The 19128-nt window shown below is 39.4% G+C and overlaps 2 protein-coding genes across 2 annotated transcripts in view; both read left to right on the forward strand.

Moving 5' to 3' along the window:
* Positions 1-2175, forward strand: part of LPAR2 (lysophosphatidic acid receptor 2) — a 4967-nt gene extending 2792 nt beyond the window's left edge. The window contains exons 2-3 of the mRNA XM_074261212.1: positions 373-1117; positions 1740-2175. Of these exons, the coding sequence (XP_074117313.1) occupies positions 388-1117; positions 1740-2038 (1029 nt within the window). The 5' untranslated portion in view covers positions 373-387 and the 3' untranslated portion in view covers positions 2039-2175. The remainder of the gene's footprint in view (positions 1-372; positions 1118-1739) is intronic.
* Positions 2176-3448: 1273 nt separating this feature from the next.
* PBX4 (PBX homeobox 4) overlaps positions 3449-19128 on the forward strand; it is a 57438-nt gene continuing 41758 nt past the window's right edge. Inside the window, exons 1-2 of the mRNA XM_074261198.1 lie at positions 3449-3816; positions 11553-11626. Of these exons, the coding sequence (XP_074117299.1) occupies positions 3557-3816; positions 11553-11626 (334 nt within the window). The 5' untranslated portion in view covers positions 3449-3556. The remainder of the gene's footprint in view (positions 3817-11552; positions 11627-19128) is intronic.

Raw genomic sequence — 19128 nt, forward strand, 5'->3', positions numbered from 1 at the left:
ATACAGATTAAATACCACATGATTTCTTTAATTGATTACCCTTACTGTCCCTCACCTCTTTCTCCCACTCATTTTTCCCTTCTCTGGTTACCCAATCTCCTGTGTCTCATAGTGACCACTGTTGCCTCTTCCATGAATTTTCACTGAGTTAACTGCTATTTCCTCAGACTTTTTCATTGACTAGCCTCCCTCTCACATTGGTCACCCTAACTACCCTTCATCTCTGTCCTTTCAATAGCCAACTCCTTTGTCTCCTGTCATCTCACTGTCCTCTGCCTCCCCCATGTCTCAACACTTTAAGCCTCTTTTGTCCTCACAGTGACTACCCTCTTCCCTCTGTCTTTACTGACCACTAGCTTCTTATGTCCTCAGGCTTTGGCTGCAGTCATGGATCACTGTTATGATAATGAATCTGTGAGCTTCTTCTACAACCACAGTGGAAAGCATCTGAGTCTACACTGGCAGCCCAGGGATGTGGTAATGGTGGTCCTGGGGCTTACAGTCAGCGTAGTGGTTCTATTGACTAACCTGCTAGTCATTGTGGCCATCATTTCCAACCGGCGGCTGCACCTGCCCATTTACTATCTGCTAGGAAACCTGGCTGCAGCTGATCTGTTTGCAGGATTGGCCTACCTGTTCCTCATGCTGCACACAGGTCCTCGCACCGCCCAGCTCTCAGTGAAGGTCTGGTTTTTGCGGCAGGGCCTGCTGGATGCTAGCCTCAGTGCTTCTGTTGTCAACCTGCTGGCCATTGCGGTAGAGCGGCACCGCAGTGTCATGGCAGTACAGCCACTGAGCCTCTTACCCCGGGGCCGTGTGCTGTTGCTCATGGCTGGCAGTTGGATAGTTGCACTGGGCCTGGCCCTTTTGCCCTCCTACTGGAACTGCTTGTGTAACCTGGACCACTGTGCCCGCCTGGCCCCGCTCTACAGCCGCACCTTCCTGACTGCCTGGGCCCTTGGCAACCTGCTGGCCTTCCTGCTTATGGCAGCTGTCTATGCACGCATCTTCCTCTATGTTCGAAGGCGCATGAATCGCATGTCACAACACGCTGGCTTCCACCCGCGCTACCGTGAGACCACAATTGCTCTAGTCAAGACAGTGGTCATCATTTTGGGTGAGGGAACTTTGTCTACGACATGGACCTCCTCCTTTTCAGTGATTAACTTCCTCCCACTGAATGACCCATTTATCCACTCCCTCACCAGTTACCACTGACTGCCCATCTCCCCAAAAGTAATCTTCCCTCTTTGAGAAACCAACTATTAGAGTCACTCTCCCAACTCCTTCCTATTGATCCACTGTTAACTATGATAATGTCCTCCTTTAAAATAGTTGGACTGCCCCTCACACTTCTAGTGACCTACCTTCTCTGCCAGTGATTGACCTGTGGCAGTTATGATTGATTTCCCCTTTCTCTTGAAAGTGACTGGTTTCATTGAAAGTAACTGATTCTTGGGGGCAGCTAGGTGGTGCAGTGGATGGAGCAGCAGCCCTGAATTCAGGAGGACCTGAGTTTAAATATGGTCTCAGACACTTAACACTTCCTAGCTGTGTGACCCTGGGCAAGTCACTTAACCCCAGCCTCAGAAAAAGAAAAAAAAAATGTAACTGATTCTCCCGATTGGGATTCCTCTATAATTAGCCAAGCCACCCCAAGTGACCAAATCCTTCAGAATGAGCAAATCTTGACTAAGCCTACACTGACAACCATTAATTACTTTGCTCTTTGTCCCTAGGGGCATTTGTGGTCTGCTGGACACCTGGCCAAGTGGTATTGCTTCTGGATGGGCTGGGCTGTGAGTCATGCAACGTATTAGTTGTGGAGAAGTACTTCCTGCTTTTGGCCGAGGCGAACTCCCTGGTCAACCCCGTGGTGTATTCGTGCCGGGATGCTGAGATGCGCAGCACCTTCCGCCGCCTGCTCTGTGGCTGCTTGAGGAGCTCTTCCCGCCACCTGCCCCGAAATGGGCCAAAACCCGGACTGAGGGTCAATCTTCCTGACAGTGGCCACCCCTTGGTTGATTCCTCCCTTTGACTGTCTCGTCACCAGTGGGACAGGACTGATAACTGTGATTGGGATGAGAAATGGCTGCTGTGAACGGGGGTAACGAATAGCCAACTGCTTGAGGCAAGCTGAGACTTCACCCCTTCAGATTTGATGAAACTGACTACTGTGGCTTACAAGACCAGGGCCAGTATTCCCCGTTGCTTGCCTTGACGTAATCCTAGAGTTGTCTGAAGCCCTCCCCTCCTCCCCACCTCATGGGAGAAGAGAGATGCTTTTGTGTGACAGTTTTACAAACACTTGAAGGCTGGGATGGGGTTCCTTTCAATTCTTGGGTTTGGACACTGTGGATGTGCTGCCTGATCACAAGGATTAATTAATAAGGACCATGGATTCATAATCTGGTTGGATCTGATTCTGTGGGGAAAATAGGTGATTGAAATCCGCTTCCCCCACCCCCCTGCTCCGCTGACTGAAGCCCTCCTTGAATTGACCAAAACTAAAGTATTTCTGGCCCTTCAGTAGATGTGGGACTGCCCTGCCCCCAGTGCTATCTCCCTTCTTTTCCTGTGGGTGGTCTGGCTCCTGATCCACAATTAAGGGCTATATGCTTTTATCTTACTGGTCCCCTTGGAAACCTGGGGCCTCCAGTTTCCACCGGTTGTGACCCTTCAAAGCCCTGAGCCCAGCAAAGAGAAGATTCTCCATCTTGCTTTGTTTAAAAGAAATCCCTTATCTGATAGTCTGAGAAGGGGGGTGCTTTGTGAGGAGACGGGAGGGGGGGTCCGTGCCAGCCCGCGGTCTCTGCTTCCCAGGCATTCGGGGCCAGACTCTCCTGGACTAGGGATGCCATGGGAGTGACGGGCTCCCCAGGAGCCCGGGACTGTTCCCTGCCTCCCCGAACACAAACCAGCCCTCCCGTGGCCCCAGCCCTGATTGCTTCCCAGAAGTCACTCCCCGGAGGGAGCCTCAGCCAGCTGTCTCAGCTTCAGTCTGGGACGCAGCCTCCTCCGGTTTAGCGCCACGTTGGGGGCTCCCGTTAGGACCTTCCCCAGCCCAGCGCCAATTGGGGGCTCAGCCCCCAGTTCTAGTCTAGCCCCAGATTGGGAGTTTATTCCCCCCAATCCTGCCTCGGATTAGGGTTCAGCCTCCTCCATCCCAGGACCAATTTGGGTCTCGGCCTCCTCCAGCCTCCAAACGTGGTCTCGTCCGTGAGGGGCCCGGTGGGGATATCTGAGGGTGGGACGTGGGGCCGGCGGCGCCGAAGCCGAGGCTCGGACCCTCCTAGTGGAGGGCGGGGGCAGGAGGCTGTTGCCCTGGTAATGGAGCCGGCGGCCTCCCAGCGGTGCGGGGCGTGGCCGGGGGGCGGACTCGCGCTGGCGCGCGCCGCGGGGGCGGAAAGCGGCCGGCTGGGGGCGGGGCCGTGCGCGCGCCCCCGCGGCGGGGCCTGTCGGAGCGCGCGAGGCGGTCGCGAGGCGCGGGGCTGTTGGTCCCCGACTACGCCGCCGGAGGCCCCGCGGGCGCCCCCTCCCTCAGCACCTCCGGGCCATGGACGACCCGTCCCGGCTGCTGGCGGCGGCGGCGGCGGCTGCAGCCACGCACCCCGTGGGGGCGCTCTCCGGGATCCCGCCCCTGCCCCTGCCGCCACCCGACGCCGAGGAGCTGGAGCCCGCGGCCCCGCACCGCCTCCCGCCACCGCCGGGGGCCCCGCCACCCGCTCCGGGACCCGGCCCGCACCAGGACACGGGCGACATCCTGCAGCAGATCATGGCCATCACCGACCAGAGCCTGGACGAGGCGCAGGCCCGGTACGGGAGAAGGGGAGGGGCTGCGTGGAGGGAAAGGTGGGGGAGGGGGGCGTGGGACGCGGAGGTCGGAAAGGGTCCGGCCGAGTGGGGGAGGGGAGAGTCCGGAGCCCGATAGCCCAGTTACACGTCTGTGGTCCTGCGACAGCCGTGGGGACGGAGTCCGGAATGGATTGAGTGGGAGCAGCGCTCCGGGCTGGTGCCCCACTGCCCTCGGAGGCGGAAGGTGGACGAGTAACGAGTTTTCCCAAACTTTATTTCTCCGGCGCCCCGGTGGGAAACCCAACGCCACGAGTGTTCTCCCCTCTGCACCTCAAGCAGAGTTGGCGAAGCACAGGAAAGTGTGCGCAGCACCTCCTCGATAAGTAATGCTTCCTAACGGGGGCTCCCGGGGAGAGCGGGGACCGCCTCCCGCCTTTCTTTGTATTCCCATCACTTAACGCGGCGTCTGGTATATAACAGGCACTTAATAAATGCGCCTCAGTAAGTGACGAGAGCCCTGGATGCGGGGCCCAGGGGTCCCCCAGCAGGTGTTGGACCTACTACCTCAGTGCCTACGTTCCTCATTCTCCCCTTTACCAAGTGTCAGGGTCAGGCTCCGGGTGGCGGATTTATGGGAAAACGAGAATCTCCCCGGAAGGAAGGGACAAATAGCGTATTTTCCCCAAATATCCAAGGGTGTGGAGCATGTAACGGTCCCCCTCATTTCTAAAGTGGTTTCATCCGTGTGGGTGCCCCCTTCAGCAGCCAAGCTCCAAACTCAGCCACACCTTCTAAGTCATTCACAAATGTTGTTTTACCCAACTAGGTGTTTTTGACACAAACTGCCAACTGTAGAACTTAGTGCTCCTGGAGGCTTTAAACCATCGGAGAACCAAGGTGGGAGGTATTGTTCTCCATTTAAAGTTTAAAATGGGGAGGGGAGGGAAAGATTTCAACCCTCGGCTTCAATTTGCATCGACAGTTAGTTATGTACCCTTTAGAATGGTTAGTCTTCCCCAATGTGTATGAAACAGTAGTGAACACTTTCCAAATGAACTAGGCTCATTTTAGGTAATGAATGACCTCTCAAAGGTGTAAAGGAATGTGCACTTAACTGGAGCCCAGAATAAATTGTTCTGTTTTAGATCCAGTCCACTGCAAAGCTCGTGTTTCCATGGCACATTAAAGAATTTTCATAAAGAAATAGCATTTCAGGAGTGCGAATAGGAATTTAGTTTTAATAGCTTTGATAAATCTTGGGGTCCTTACAGCACTTTTTTTCCCATAATTTTCCCCCTAGCTTCTGCTCTTGCTAATGATGATAAATAATAACTTCTTTTTTAAAATTAAAACTTTTTATTTACAGAACATTTGCATGGGTAATTTTTCAGCATTGACCTTGTGTTCCAAATTTTCCCTTCCTTTCCCCTATTCTCTCCCCTAGATGATAGGTAATCCCCATGTTAAATATGTTAAAATATATATTAAATCCAGTATATGCATATATATTTATACAGTTATCTTGCTACACAAGAAAAATCGGATCAAAAAAGTGAAAAAAAACAAACTTGGAAAGAAAACAAAGTGCAAGCAAATTATAAAAAGAGTGAAAATGCTATGTTGTGGTTCACACTCAGTTCCCACAGTCCTCTCTCTGGGTGTAGATGAATGATAACTTCTTTAAGCTTTACAAAGTGTCTTTTTGTTATAGGACTTCCTCACCCCATTCTTTTCAGAACAAGGAGACATTTTCTTGCCGGTAAATCAGATAAAGCTAATTTTAAACATTCTTTTTTTTCCTGAAAAACTTTTGTGTCTGACTATTCAGTATGTAATACACAGCCTTATTTATTGAAATGAATTTAAAGTAAATTAGTCTAGTCAATAGGTAATGAATCTGAGTATTTTAAGGCTGTTCAGACTAGATTTAAATCAAACTGACACCAGTAACTTAAACTAAAAAATGACTTCAGCAAGTAGAGGTTTGGTGAAATAACTTTTTACTATTAGAGACTAGAATGTTGACATATGCAAAGAGCAGGGATCCTTGAAATCTCTACGTTTGGAATAGTGAGAACTGAAGAATGAGAAGCCTAACAGAAAAAGAAATTGGGAGCGGTAGTAGCATGTTGGAGTTCAACTATAGGACAGTCAGCTAATGTTTATCCAATTGAGAGGCTTTGAGCAATGGTACTCAGTAGTATTATTACTGTTTACATAGAATAAGTTGCCTAATTCTTTAATATGAAAATTGAAAGATTGATTTGTGATGTTCTTGTATATTGTGATATTCTTATGTGTTTAATAAACTAATCACAAGAGTCCATATTGATATTATTTTGTGTCATTTGATTAAGGTACTGTGGCTTTCTTTGCTGGTGAATGGCAGGTTCATTGAACGAAAATAATAAAACAATTTTTAACTTACTGACCAAGACATTGAATTTATGACTTGTTGTTTCATGTTTTTAATTGGTTTTAAATTCAAGTAAACCAGACTTCTTAGATACATATCTAAGGTAGCTTCTCATACTGGTGATTTTTAACTATAAGTCTATACAATATCATTCCAATGGCTAGTATGATCCTCAGTATAATAGAAAATAACTACTGAGCGATTTTTAAAAGAGTCATAGGGTGCTTTATGAAGTACATTCATATATGTATGCTAATATATACACATATAACAGATGTAAACACATATCAAATGTTTTCTGATGTTATATGTATTTTTGTATGTATTATATGTATTTGGAATTCAATCTTTGGTGGATTTTGTTACTAAAAGTGGAAGACATTTTAAAGCAAATTAATGAAACTGATGTCTCTGAAAACATTCACACTTTTTTTTCTTTAAAAGTTTGAAGGGAAAGTTTTCCTGAATTTTTTTTTCTTTTTGAATTGGTCCTTATCATAAAAAGTTCTATTTTCATTTAGTCATAGTGATTTATAGTTTAATAAGCATTTACTGGGCTCTCCATATTTTAGGAAAGATAATATTAAATTGATGTGTATGTAAAGGAGAGTGATAAGGATGACTACAACATAGACAATGACTTAAGGACAAACAAGATTACTTTCTTCAAAAGTTGTCTTGAAGCAAAATTTTATTTAATTCCTGTTCTAAGCAGACAGAATTAGGACAAATGAATAAAGTTACAGGGAGGCAAATTTTGACTCAATATTAAAAGACACTTCCAGATACTTAGAACTGTCCAAAAACAAAATGTGCTGCATTGGGAAATAGAAAATTCCTTGTCCATTAAGGTCTATAAAACAGAGATTGTGTGGAGAGTCAGGATTCCAATTTGAAGTTGAGGTTTACTAGATGACTACTGAGATTATTCTGATCTTTTGTTTTGCTTGCCCATGGGTTAATTTCTAATCTTTAAAAATCTGGATTCAATTTTAATTTGTAAATTAGAATTTAATTAATTAATTTATTTATTTTTGCTGAGGCAATTGGGGTTAGGTGACTTGCCCAGGGTCATACAGTTAGGAAGTCTTAAGTGTATGAGATCAGCTTTGAACCCAGGTCCTCTTGACTTCAGGGCTGATGCTCTATCCACCACCACCTAGCTGCCCCTGTAAATTAGAAATATTAAATAAACATAAAAAGATATTTTCTTTATATTCTTAGAGGCAGTTCCCAAATGAATTGTATGCATTTGTAAATGATCATAGGAGTTAGAGCTGAAGTAGGCCTTAAAAGTCTGTGGAAGTATGAAATTTTTAAAATATAAATCATAATTATAGTAACCAAGAATAGAATGTTGGACCCACGTTCAAATGCTAGCTCATTACTTAATATCTGTGTGCCCTTGGGCAAATCACTTAACTTCTGGGCTTCAGTTTCCTCATCTTTGAGATAGGAAGTTGGAACTTATGGTTTCTGATGCCCTTTCTGGTTCTAAATCTAAGATCCCGTGATAAACTTCTGTATTGGATTATTTATATTGATTTTTTCTGTTCAAACTGAATTTGGGAGTAGGGGTAGGGAGCCTGATTAGATATGGACTCTGTCTTTTTTTATTTTTGTGTACTTTGGCCTGAACATGGTGCCTTAAGTTTCAGAAACATAATGAATATTTGCCGAATTTAATTATTACCTTTAGTTACTAAGGACTCCTTAGGTCCAGTCAATTAAAGACTTAAGGGAGGACAATAGCAGCCAGTAGGCATTAACTGTCATCTGTCTTTGTTCTCAGGCTGTTTGCTGGGTTTGGATATTGATCTTCTATGATGTTTCTGATAATATAATGGTTCCAGCATAGTTTGGACTATGTTGGTTTTGGACTGTCCTTGGGAAAAATGTGGCACTTTTCTTCAATTAAAACCTTTTTTTTTTTTTTTTTTTTTTTTTTTTTTAAGTGTATTGAGGTATTGCTTAAATCTAGAATCTTTGCAACAGCTCTTTTAAAGTAGTGTTGGATTAGTTAGGAATATAAACAAGACTATTTGCTTCTGAAAAGACATGTAAATGATCAGGGCTACTTATTTAGATATATACACATGTACACATACATATACATGTTTTAAAGAAAAATGTTAAAGTACAAACCTCAAAATTGTTACACTTTTTGTTTTCTCTAAAGACTGTCCAGTATTGGAAGAGTACCAGACCTAGAACATTTTCTCTAATTCACTTTCTTGATATAGAGAGGGTTTTTTGAAAGTGTGTAGCACAGAGATTCTTCTAAGTCATCTCTCTGACTACATTTCTCTATGGAGTGTGCCCTTAGCACTTAAATTTTCTATATTCTATTCTATTCTTTGTTGCTTTGCTTTGTAAATTTTCTCTGTGAATGTCCTTTTTTTTCCAGATTTAAGCTTCTTGAGTTTAGGAGGTCATAATTTCTACTTCTTTTGATCCTTTCTGCTCTAGTTTAATGCTTTGTCTCTAATAAGTACTTGTTGAAAGTTACTGACTACCTCCAATAAAGAGCCATTCATATCTAGAAAAGAGGGTAGAACATTGAAGTATTTTGTAAGATTGCATGTCTTATTATTATTATTATTATTTGCTGAGACAGTTGGGGTTAAGTGACTTGCCCAGGGTCACAAAGCTAGGAAGTGTTAGTGTCTAAAACCAAATTTAAACTCAGGTCCTCCTGACTTGAGGGCTGGTGCTCTATATTTTTATATTCTTAGAATAAAACATGTACTTGTATTTTTGGTGGTTTTTCTGAAATGCAGATTCTATTGGTTGTATTTAAAGTGAAATGTGCTCATGATTTTACCCATTTAGAAGGACATTGGGAGGAATCTGACCATAATTAGCTGGAACTTTATCATAAAGGTCTATAGAATATTATTCTAGTGTGTCATTCTTTGTTAAGGACTTTTCATACATTCATAAAGCTAGAAGTGAGCTTAGAGATTTTCTGTCCTAAACTCCTAATTTAGAAATGAGGAAACTAAGGGATTCTCAGAGGAATTAAATTTCTTACCCAAGATTATAGTTAATGGCATGCAACTAGACTGTATCCCAAGTGTCCTGACTTCCCACATCATTGGCAAGATTTTTTCTCATCCTGGTCTTTCAGTGGTATTGGGAAAGCCCAGGAGGAACCTCCATCTACTTGTGCCTGCTTTGCAATTTAAAGATAATCTTGAAAGTTGTTTGAGAACATTGAAAGGTTCATTGCCTTGTACAGGATCACCAAGCTTATATATGTTGGAGATTAGGACTTGAACTCAGGTCTTCCAGAATTCAAGGCCAATTTTCCTCCCACTGTATCATGTTGCCTTCTCAAACGAAATTTTTAAGAGGGAGATTTATAATATAATAATGGATATTGCATATCCTTGTAGCCTCTTTTCTCATATCTCCACTAGTAATAAGTTATTTGTTTTATTTTAAACTAACAGCAACTTATCTTCCCCTCATTGGAGTTCTATTTCCTTTTCAAATGAAAATTGTGGGTTTGTGGTCATATTGGGTTCCAGAAGACAATGTCAATGCAGCCCAATACCTTGTGGCCCTGACAAGAGAGGAGGGCTTAAGTAGAAGCCTTGTGGACCTCACTCCCAATCCTGACCTCTTCCCCATCTATGTTTGGAGAGGTTTGGCACCAGAAAATTGGCCACTGGAGTGATGGAAATCTTTGACCCTAGGAAATCATGAAATGGCCTACTGTGTTATGAAGTGGGGTCGCAGTCTGGCTTACTGGTAACCAATGAAATCATGGAAGATTCTTCAAATATTGGAATTAACTTCCCTTCAGGTGGGCTGCTGAAATGTCAAGAACAGCAAAAAACATATCTGAAAAGAATTGAATAACTGTTTTTATTCTTTCATGTTAAAGAGAATACATAATAACTGCTTATGCCACATTAACAGCAATTGGTAACAATTTACTCAGTTTCTTCTACCTCTGTTCCTATTTTAGCTGTAAAATATTTAGCTGCTTAAAAGATTACACTTATAAGTACATAGTATATACTAGCAAAGCTGGAAACAAACACTAGGGGTTTTACCTAATAAGAAAACATTTTAACATCAGAAATGTAAAATAGATTAAAAGTTGACTTAGTTTCTACAACAGTATTTCTTAGCAATACTTGCTCTCATGGCATAGTAATAAAGAACACTAGGCTGAGAGCCTTGTGCTACAGTAACTGTTACTTCTCTGACTTTGCTTGTCTGCAAAATGATGCTAATACTCTGGATTCCTTCTCAGAGGCATTCAGGAAAAAATACAGTATAGAAAAATCAGGAATATAGTTATGCAAGCTGATATTAGGAAGTCCTGAAAACATTTACATGAATTGAAGTTGAGCAAAATAAGCAGAACTAGGAATATATTATACATAATAATAGCAAGAATTGAGATGATCAAACTATAAAAAACTTGCTTTGTCTCAGTGGTTCAGTGATCCAAAGCAATCCCAGTAGATTTTGGACAAAAAATGCCATCTGCATCCAGAGAAAGAACTAAGGAGATTGAATGTAAATCAACACAGGCTATGTTCACTTCTTTTTTTTTTTTTTCCTCTCCCATGGTTTTTCCATTTTGTTCTGATTTTTCTCTCCCAATATGATTCATAAAGCAATGTATATTAAATATAAACAAACTTTTTAAAGAAATATGAGTTATGCTTAAAGTATCATAACTTTGACACTTAAAGTACTTCAAAAGTACTTTAAAACATGATTGAATACTACTAGCCATACTGGGTCATAGCAGTACTCTGGGAAAAGCATGAGCAGTAGTAAGGAGATCATCCTGAGTGACCTTAGCAGTGGTCAGGGGAAAAAGGAGTCTAACCTTAGCATGGATGAGATTTCCATCGGTAGGAAAGTAGACTATATAAATATATTTAAAGAACATATGTAATGTTTGGTGAGTAAGATCAGGACTAAAGGAAGCTATAAATTAAGTGAACCAGTTTAGGTTGGTCTTGTTTCCCTTACCCCTACCTCCCACTTCTGGCCAGATGATATTTGCTCTCTTTATATGCAGAACCCAATTATATATTAATTTTTAATATATATATATATATATATATATATATATATATATATATATATATATATATATATATATATATATATTATATTCTCATGTGCATGTTATATACCTCAGTAGATGTAAGCTACATCTTACTTGTAGGGGCTTTCATTTTTGCATTTGTATCCCCAATGTCTGCCTGTAGTAGGCACTTGACAAATGTTTGATTGATAAATTGTTTTGATTGATGGATCTGATATCCATCCTTTCTATTTCTCAAGTATCCATCCAACTTTCTTTCAGAAAACATGCTTTGAACTGCCATCGAATGAAGCCTGCTCTTTTCAGTGTGCTCTGTGAGATCAAGGAAAAAACAGGTAAGTTATTCTTTGGGGAGGAAAATTATCTGGTATGCGCCCATTGAGCTTTACTTGACCTTTAGTTTCTGGCCAAATCTTAAAACTTATTTTAATGGTTTACCTGTAACAGCAACCTTGATATAATTGTGGTTAATACAACTTTGTTTTTAGGCAAAACAGAGAAAGAAGTATTATTACCTGAGAAAGAAGTATCATTCCAGTTATATTTCAAAGATTAGCTTTAGGCTTATGATAGTAGCAAGAAATATTGGGCAATCCATTAGTTAAAAAACACTTATTAAGCATTTGCTGTGTGCCAGGGCCTTTTGCTAGTTGCTGATTATACAAGAAAAGGCCAGAACATGTGCTGATTTTTGGGAGAGGCAGCATGTAAAAGATGGATTCATACAAGCTAGATAAAAAATATATACATAAATCTGATGGAACAGAGGGAATGTCCTAGAAAGACCTGAAGAGTAATTGGAACTTAAACTAGGTCTAGAAGCAGAAGGGACAATGACAGGGGCATGATATTAATAAATAGCAAGGTATCTTGGGGCCTTGGTGTTTTAGAAAGGGAATTATAACACTAGAAACCAAAGACAGCTCTGATATAATGGAAAAAACCCTTGAAATAGAATAGTCTTGACTGCATCACTTACTATGTATGTAACTTTATTACCATCTCTTTACTTTTCAATGTCCCCATCTGTGAAATAGGAATAATATGCCTAATTACACTGTCTACTGAAGGAAATTGTCATAATGATGAAGTAATAGGATGAATGTAAGGCACTGTTTAAACTAAAAAGTCTGTGTAAAAGTCAGCTACTGTGTTTATAATTAGATTATGCATTGCTAAAGCAAACACTAATTTTTTTCTTAAACACTATTTTAGCTAGAAAAACAACAGTCAAAGGGGGAGGAAGGGAGAGAATTTGGAACTGAAAAATGTGTTTAAAATTGTTTTTGCATGTAATTGGAAGGAAAAGTAAAATGCTAAATTTTTAAGCTAAAAATATAAATTGACAGTCGAGGAGAGAAAACATAAGATCAAATCAAGATACAGTAAAAATCGACAGTAAAAATTGTTTACTTGATTTCTTAAAGAGAACTGCTCTTTCTGGGATGAAATTGCTTTGAATGAAAGGTGTAGCTTGTGATTGGATTGTGTGTCTTGAATAAAATTGTTTTGCTGAAATAGTTGGAATAGCAGAAATAAATTATGTATTCTCATTCTTGTTAAAAAGAATACAACTTGGAGCTTGGATTTGAGTTTCATATGGTAATTGAAAAACAGTTCATTTTAAAACTTTTATTCGTTAAAAAACAAATTGCTATTTTTTTATTTGTTCTCAAATTAAGACCTTTATCTTCCTTAGGTTGTCATTAGTGGGTTGAAAATTAGCTTCTCTATTAAGTAGGTAACACAAATTTCTTATTATATGACCCCTTATGTGGTTACATTTCAGTATATTGGTTATTTAAGATGACCAAATGAACCAGAAAAACATAATATTCACTTTCACCTTTCTGTACTTTCAAAGTATATATTTATACAGGTGTGTGTTTGTGTTTTTGTAATCTTTGGTGTGCTTCTAACAAGTCAGCATATTTGGTTTTTAAAACCTTTGCATCTTGGTTATACTACATTTCTTTTGGTCTTACAGATTTGTGAATGTCTGATGACCTGTCTATCCTTTATTTAAATTATGGGGAGCAGATGTTATGGCTTCTAGCAAACAAAAGCCTGGACATATTGTAGCAGAAGGGTTAGACTCTCTTTGTGACCTAGTCACACAAGCTTCTTTTTCTATCAGTGAATTGGTTTAAGAAATGCTTGTCCCCCAAATCCCTCCCTCATACTTCCTTTGTTATCCCTTCAGCTTTCTACATAATAGATTGGCTAAGCAATGTTCCTGCTATTGAATAGTTAGCTTGAAAAAAGTATGAAATATCTATTGCTTGAGAATCTGAAAAAAGGAGAAAATATTTTACTTAAAATTACACACATATGGGCACACACACATCTATGATTTAATATATATCATTTTAAAACAGTTGCCAAGATTTATTCCCTTCTCCATCACTTGATTACTTTTTAACTATTATAAAATAAAATAATGTAATGATCATCCAGCTTCCTTTGTCTTAGAATCTAATCTAGGAAATGTAGCTTTCAAGCATAGTCTGTCTCTATGAGATGGTATGGACTTAATGGGTCATCTATCCAGGTTTAGTTCATTGAATCCTTGTTTCTCTTAGTTTCTAGATTGTTGATTCCTTGAGGGTAGTGACTATTGCATGTCATTTTAGTTTTTTTTCTATAACTCCAAGTGCAGTGCATGAATTTGTGGCTCCTTAAATGCTTTACTTCGTTACTCCTTCTGCGGGGCATTAATTGTAAAAGTTTTACATTCTTGTTAAACTTTTAACAGGAATTAAACTTTTAGCAGGAGATTCAGCAGCAGGATGATAATTTGTAGAGTATACTATACAATGCTAAGTGAAGATTAGATGACACCAAACAAAATGATTCTGGCCCTTACATAGCTTGTTATTTAAAGAAATGTTTTAATAATTGTTACATTTATAAAGAAGAAATATGCAATATAACTAGAACTTTTTATGAATTCAGAAAACTGGTTCTAATTTCTCATTTTGTTAATTATTTATTTGTTGGGAAAAGTTAGGTTAAGAGTAATTTTCTATTATAGTCATCTAATATTAATTACAGGTTTTTTTGCTACTTGAGACAAGTATTTTTTGGTACAAAGACAAGACACACACACACACACACACACAGAGAGAGAGAGAGAGAGAGAGAGAGAGAGAGAGAGAGAGAGAGAGAGAGAGAGAGAGAACGCAAGAGCATGTACCAACTTGTTAGTATTCTAAGGACCAGAGAAAAATGTTCTAAGGACCAATAAAAACAGTAAACTTAAATGTGCCCTTAGTATGGTAGCACTTCTTTTTGATGATATCTATTTGCCTTCAGGCTAAACTCTTTCTTCTTTTTTGGCTGATACCCCACTTTTTTTCTTTCACTTAATAAGCTTGTTCAAAGTCGAATCTTTTTGTAGTAAAGAAGTAGGGGACATTATATATGCCTACAGGTATTTGTGGAGTTTACTTTCTATTGGGGAAAAAAATGATATGCACTCATTTGAGTAAATGCAAACTTATCTATAAAGTAGATACAAAGTAGTGAGAGAAGAGGCCCTGGTAGTTTTGGGGTTTCAGGAAAGAACTTCATATAGAAGGTAGCCCCTGAGCTGAGCTTTAAAAGAAGTTTGGAATTAAGGGACAGAGGAAGTACATTTCAGGTATGGGAAAAAGTTGAAAACCCTACAAGGATAGATGGAATGTTGAGTTCTGGAAACAAAAAAATAGTCCAATTTAGCTGGAATGTAAAATGCAGGAAGGGTAATAAGTCTGGACAGGTAGGATGGAGCATATGAACCTCTCCCAAGAAGTCTTTCTTTACTGACTCATTCTAGCTCATGCTCTTCTACTTTGTATTGCTTTAGGCTTAACTGTCTTGCTTGAAATACATTTCAAGTACTTGTTTTTGTCTTCTAGTATAATGCTGTACTTGCTGTACATTTAATCAATCAGAAATCATTTTAAGAACTATCCAGCAAGGCTTTACTTTGCCAGGATTGTACTTGTGCCAAGCAAATCCTATTGTACTGTGGTAGCATACACACAAAATAAAATGTTTTAAAGGAATTACTATAAATAATTTATAACATAATGGAACACTTCATTTCTTGCTGACCAATTCACCATTCTTCAATGAGCAGTGTGTTAGCTTATGTAGGGTCAATGTAGATTTGACTTTTATTTTATTACAGAACTTTGGTTGTATAAAATCAGTGACCCTCCCCTCCTGATACTGTTTCATATTATTTTGTGTACAAAATTGTGATCTCCAGTGCAAGTAATATTAAACAAACTAAATTTTCTGACTCATTTGCATTTTGAGAGGCAAACAGACCTTCTCCTAGTTTTTTCTCAGTCCTTATTCTTTTTGACCTCTCTACAGCCTTATCATGCTTTTTTTTTTTCCCTCTAGGTTTCTATGACATTGCTTTCTCTTGGTTCTCTTCTTGTCTAATCATTCCTCATTCTCTTTGGATGTATCTTCATCTTTTTTTATTTATATTTTTATTTACAGAGCATACCATAATTTTAATTTTTCCAACATTGACCCTTGCAAAACCTTTTGTTCCAAATTTTTCCCTTCTTAGCTGGCAGGTAGTCCAATCAATACCTGTTAAATATGTTGAAATATATGTTAAATCTAATATGTGTATACATATTTATACAGTTATCTTGCTGCACAAGAAAAATCAGATCAAGAAGGAAGGAAAAGAAAAACTGAGAAAGAAAACAAAATGCAGGCAATAACAACAGAGAAAGTGAGAATGCTATGTTGTGTTCTATACTCTGTTCCCATGGTTCTCTCTCTGGGTGTAGATGGCTATCTTCATCACTGAACAAGTGGAACTGGTTTGAATCCTCTCGTTGTTGAGAGCCATTTCCATCAGAATTGATCATGGTATAGTCTTGTTGTTGCCGTGTATAATGATCTCCCGATTCTGCTCATTTAATTTAGCATCAGTTCATGTAAGCCTCTCCAGACCTCTCTGAAATCATCCTGCTGGTCGTTTCTTACAGAACAATAGTGTTCCTGGGGCAGCTAGATGGCATAGTGGATTGAGCACCAGCCCTGAAGTCAGGAGGACCTGATTTCAAATCTGGTCTCAAGACACTTAACACTTCCTAGCTTTGTGACCCTGGACAAGTCATTTAATCCCAATTGCCTCAGCAAAAGAACAATAGTATTCCATAGCATTCATATCCACAATTTATTCAGCCATTCTCCAATTGATGGCTACACACTCAGTTTTCCAGTTTCTTTCCACTACAAAGAGGGCTACCACAAACATTTTTGCACATATGGGTCCCTTTCCCTTCTTTAATATCTCTTTGGGATATAATCCCTATAAAAACACAGCTGGATCAAAGGGTATGCACAATTTGATAACTTTTTGAGCATAGTTCCAAACTGCTCTCCAGAATGGTTGGAGCCTTCACAGTTCCACCAACAATGTACCAGTGTTGCAGTTTTCCTATATCCCCTCTAACATTTGTCATTATCTTTTTCTGTCATCTTAGCCAATCCAAGAAGTGTGTAGTGGGTATCTCAGAGTTGTCTTAATTTTCATTTCTCTGATAAGTAGTGATTTGAAGCACCTATTCATGTGATTACAAATAGTTTCAATTTCTTCATCTGAAAATTGTCTGTTCATATCTCTGATTTTCATGAATTCCTTTGAAATTTTTGACCTTTTGTTGTTCCAGATGAATTTTGCTGTTATTTTTTTCTAGGTCAGTACAATAGTTTCTTGGGAGTTTGATTGGTATATAGATTAGTTTAGGGAGTATTGTCATCTTTATTATATTAGTGCGACCTATCCAAGAGCACTTGATATTTTTCCAGTTGCTTAGATCTGACTTTATTTGTATGGAAAGTGTTTTGTAGTTTTGCTCATATAGTTCCTGACTTTCCCTTGGCAGATAGATTCCCAAATATTTTATACTATTGCCAATTATTTAAAATGGAATTTCTCTTTATATCTCATGTGTTGGATTTTATTAGTGATGTATAAAAATGCTAATGATTTATGTGGATTAATTTTGTATCCTACAACTTTGCTGAAGTTATGGATTATTTCTAATAATTTTTTAGTTGATTTCTCTAGGAAGGTGTATCTTCATCTTGCCCAGGTATTCTCCAAGGTTCTATGCTGGTCCTTTTTTTTCCCCCCTTATGCTTTTGGTGATCTCATAAGTTTTCATTTCAATTACTCAATTGATTCAAATGACTCAGTTATCATTTCTATATAGATTATTCTCAGATCTATTTGTTTAGCCTTCAGGTTTCTCCTGACTTCCAGTATCCCATCTCCAACTGCCTTTTGGATATCTAGAACTAGATACTTCTAGGATTCCTAAACTCATTGTAATCAAAATGGAACTCATTGTTTTTTCCTCCAAATCTTTCCCTTTTCTGGACATCCCTATAATTTTTGAGGGCATTATCATCTTTCCAATCACACAAGCTCACAATATGTGTCATCTTCTACTCCTTACACTCTCAAAAGTCCTTTTCTGTCTATTATCAAGTGAAATATCTCTTGTATATATCTCCCTTCTTCTGACTTGTCTCCCTCCCCTCAAGTCTTTACTTACTCCAGTTTATCCTCCACTTGGCTTTCAATCTTCCTTTAAAAACACACACACACACACACACACACACACACACACACACACACACACACACACACACACACATGTTATGGGCCAGAACTTGAAACAAGGAATTGAGGAGACAATGGTTAAATCTAGTTTAGCATTGATTTAATACTACAACAAATAATGGTTTCTTAGTGATATAATGATTAGTTTATACTCAGTGTGGAGCATATAAGCTGGAACTGAGAGCCACAGAGGGGAATCTCTCAGAGGCAGAGAAGACAAGTGCATTAGAAGCTCTCAGAGGCTGAGACAGATTCATTCCATCATCCACCTTTGTGGTGGCTGGAGACTGAAGCACAAACCTTTGGATTTGGGGAGATTTCAAAGGGCAGAGAAAATAGGCGAGTGTTCAAGCTCTTGGGACCAAGGAGAGAGGTAGTCCTCTCAGAAAACTAGCTGAGCACCAAGTGAAGGAGATGAAATGATAGATGAAATGAAAGAGATAATAAAGAATTTGGACTTTAACACCTGGCTGTATTTGTGGTGATTACTCCAACTGAAAAGAAGGCTGTTCCCAGAGACCCCAAGAAAACCAAAAAAGAGAACATTACATGTATATATTTAATTTTCAGGTCTGAAACAAGTTGGGTTGGGGGGGCAGTAGTGAGCATAGTGCTAGAGCCTTACTCTCATCAGAAAAGGGTTGAAATGGGAACAACATATTTCTTCTTCTAAAATCTTCTAAATTTAGAAAGAAATAAGAGAGTAAATAATTGGAATAATATTTATTGTTCTTAGGTACATGAAACCAATATAAAAAAATAACAATTTTACCTAACTAATCTATCAATGCCATCTCAATTAAATTACTAAAAAATTTTAAGGGTTCGAAAAAATAATAATAGTTCTTTTGGAAGAACAAAAGTCAAGCTTTTGAGAGACTGGGGGGAAAGTTGTAAAGGAAGGAGATTCAGGAGTATCAGACCTTAATTTATATTATAAGAGCATTATTGAAGTATAATATGGATAATTTCAATTATTTTATTTTATTTATTTATTTTTTATTTTTTTTTAATTCATTTTTCCAAATTATCCCTTCCCTCCCTCCACTCCCTCCCCCCGATGGCAGGTAATCCCATACATTTTACATGTGTTACAATATAACCTAGATACAATATGTGTGTGTAAATACCATTTTCTTGTTGCACATTAATTATTAGCTTCCGAAGGTATAAGTAACCTGGGTAGATAGA

Source organism: Sminthopsis crassicaudata, chromosome 1 (assembly GCF_048593235.1).
Source record: "Sminthopsis crassicaudata isolate SCR6 chromosome 1, ASM4859323v1, whole genome shotgun sequence".
NCBI classification, from domain to species: Eukaryota; Metazoa; Chordata; class Mammalia; order Dasyuromorphia; family Dasyuridae; genus Sminthopsis; species Sminthopsis crassicaudata.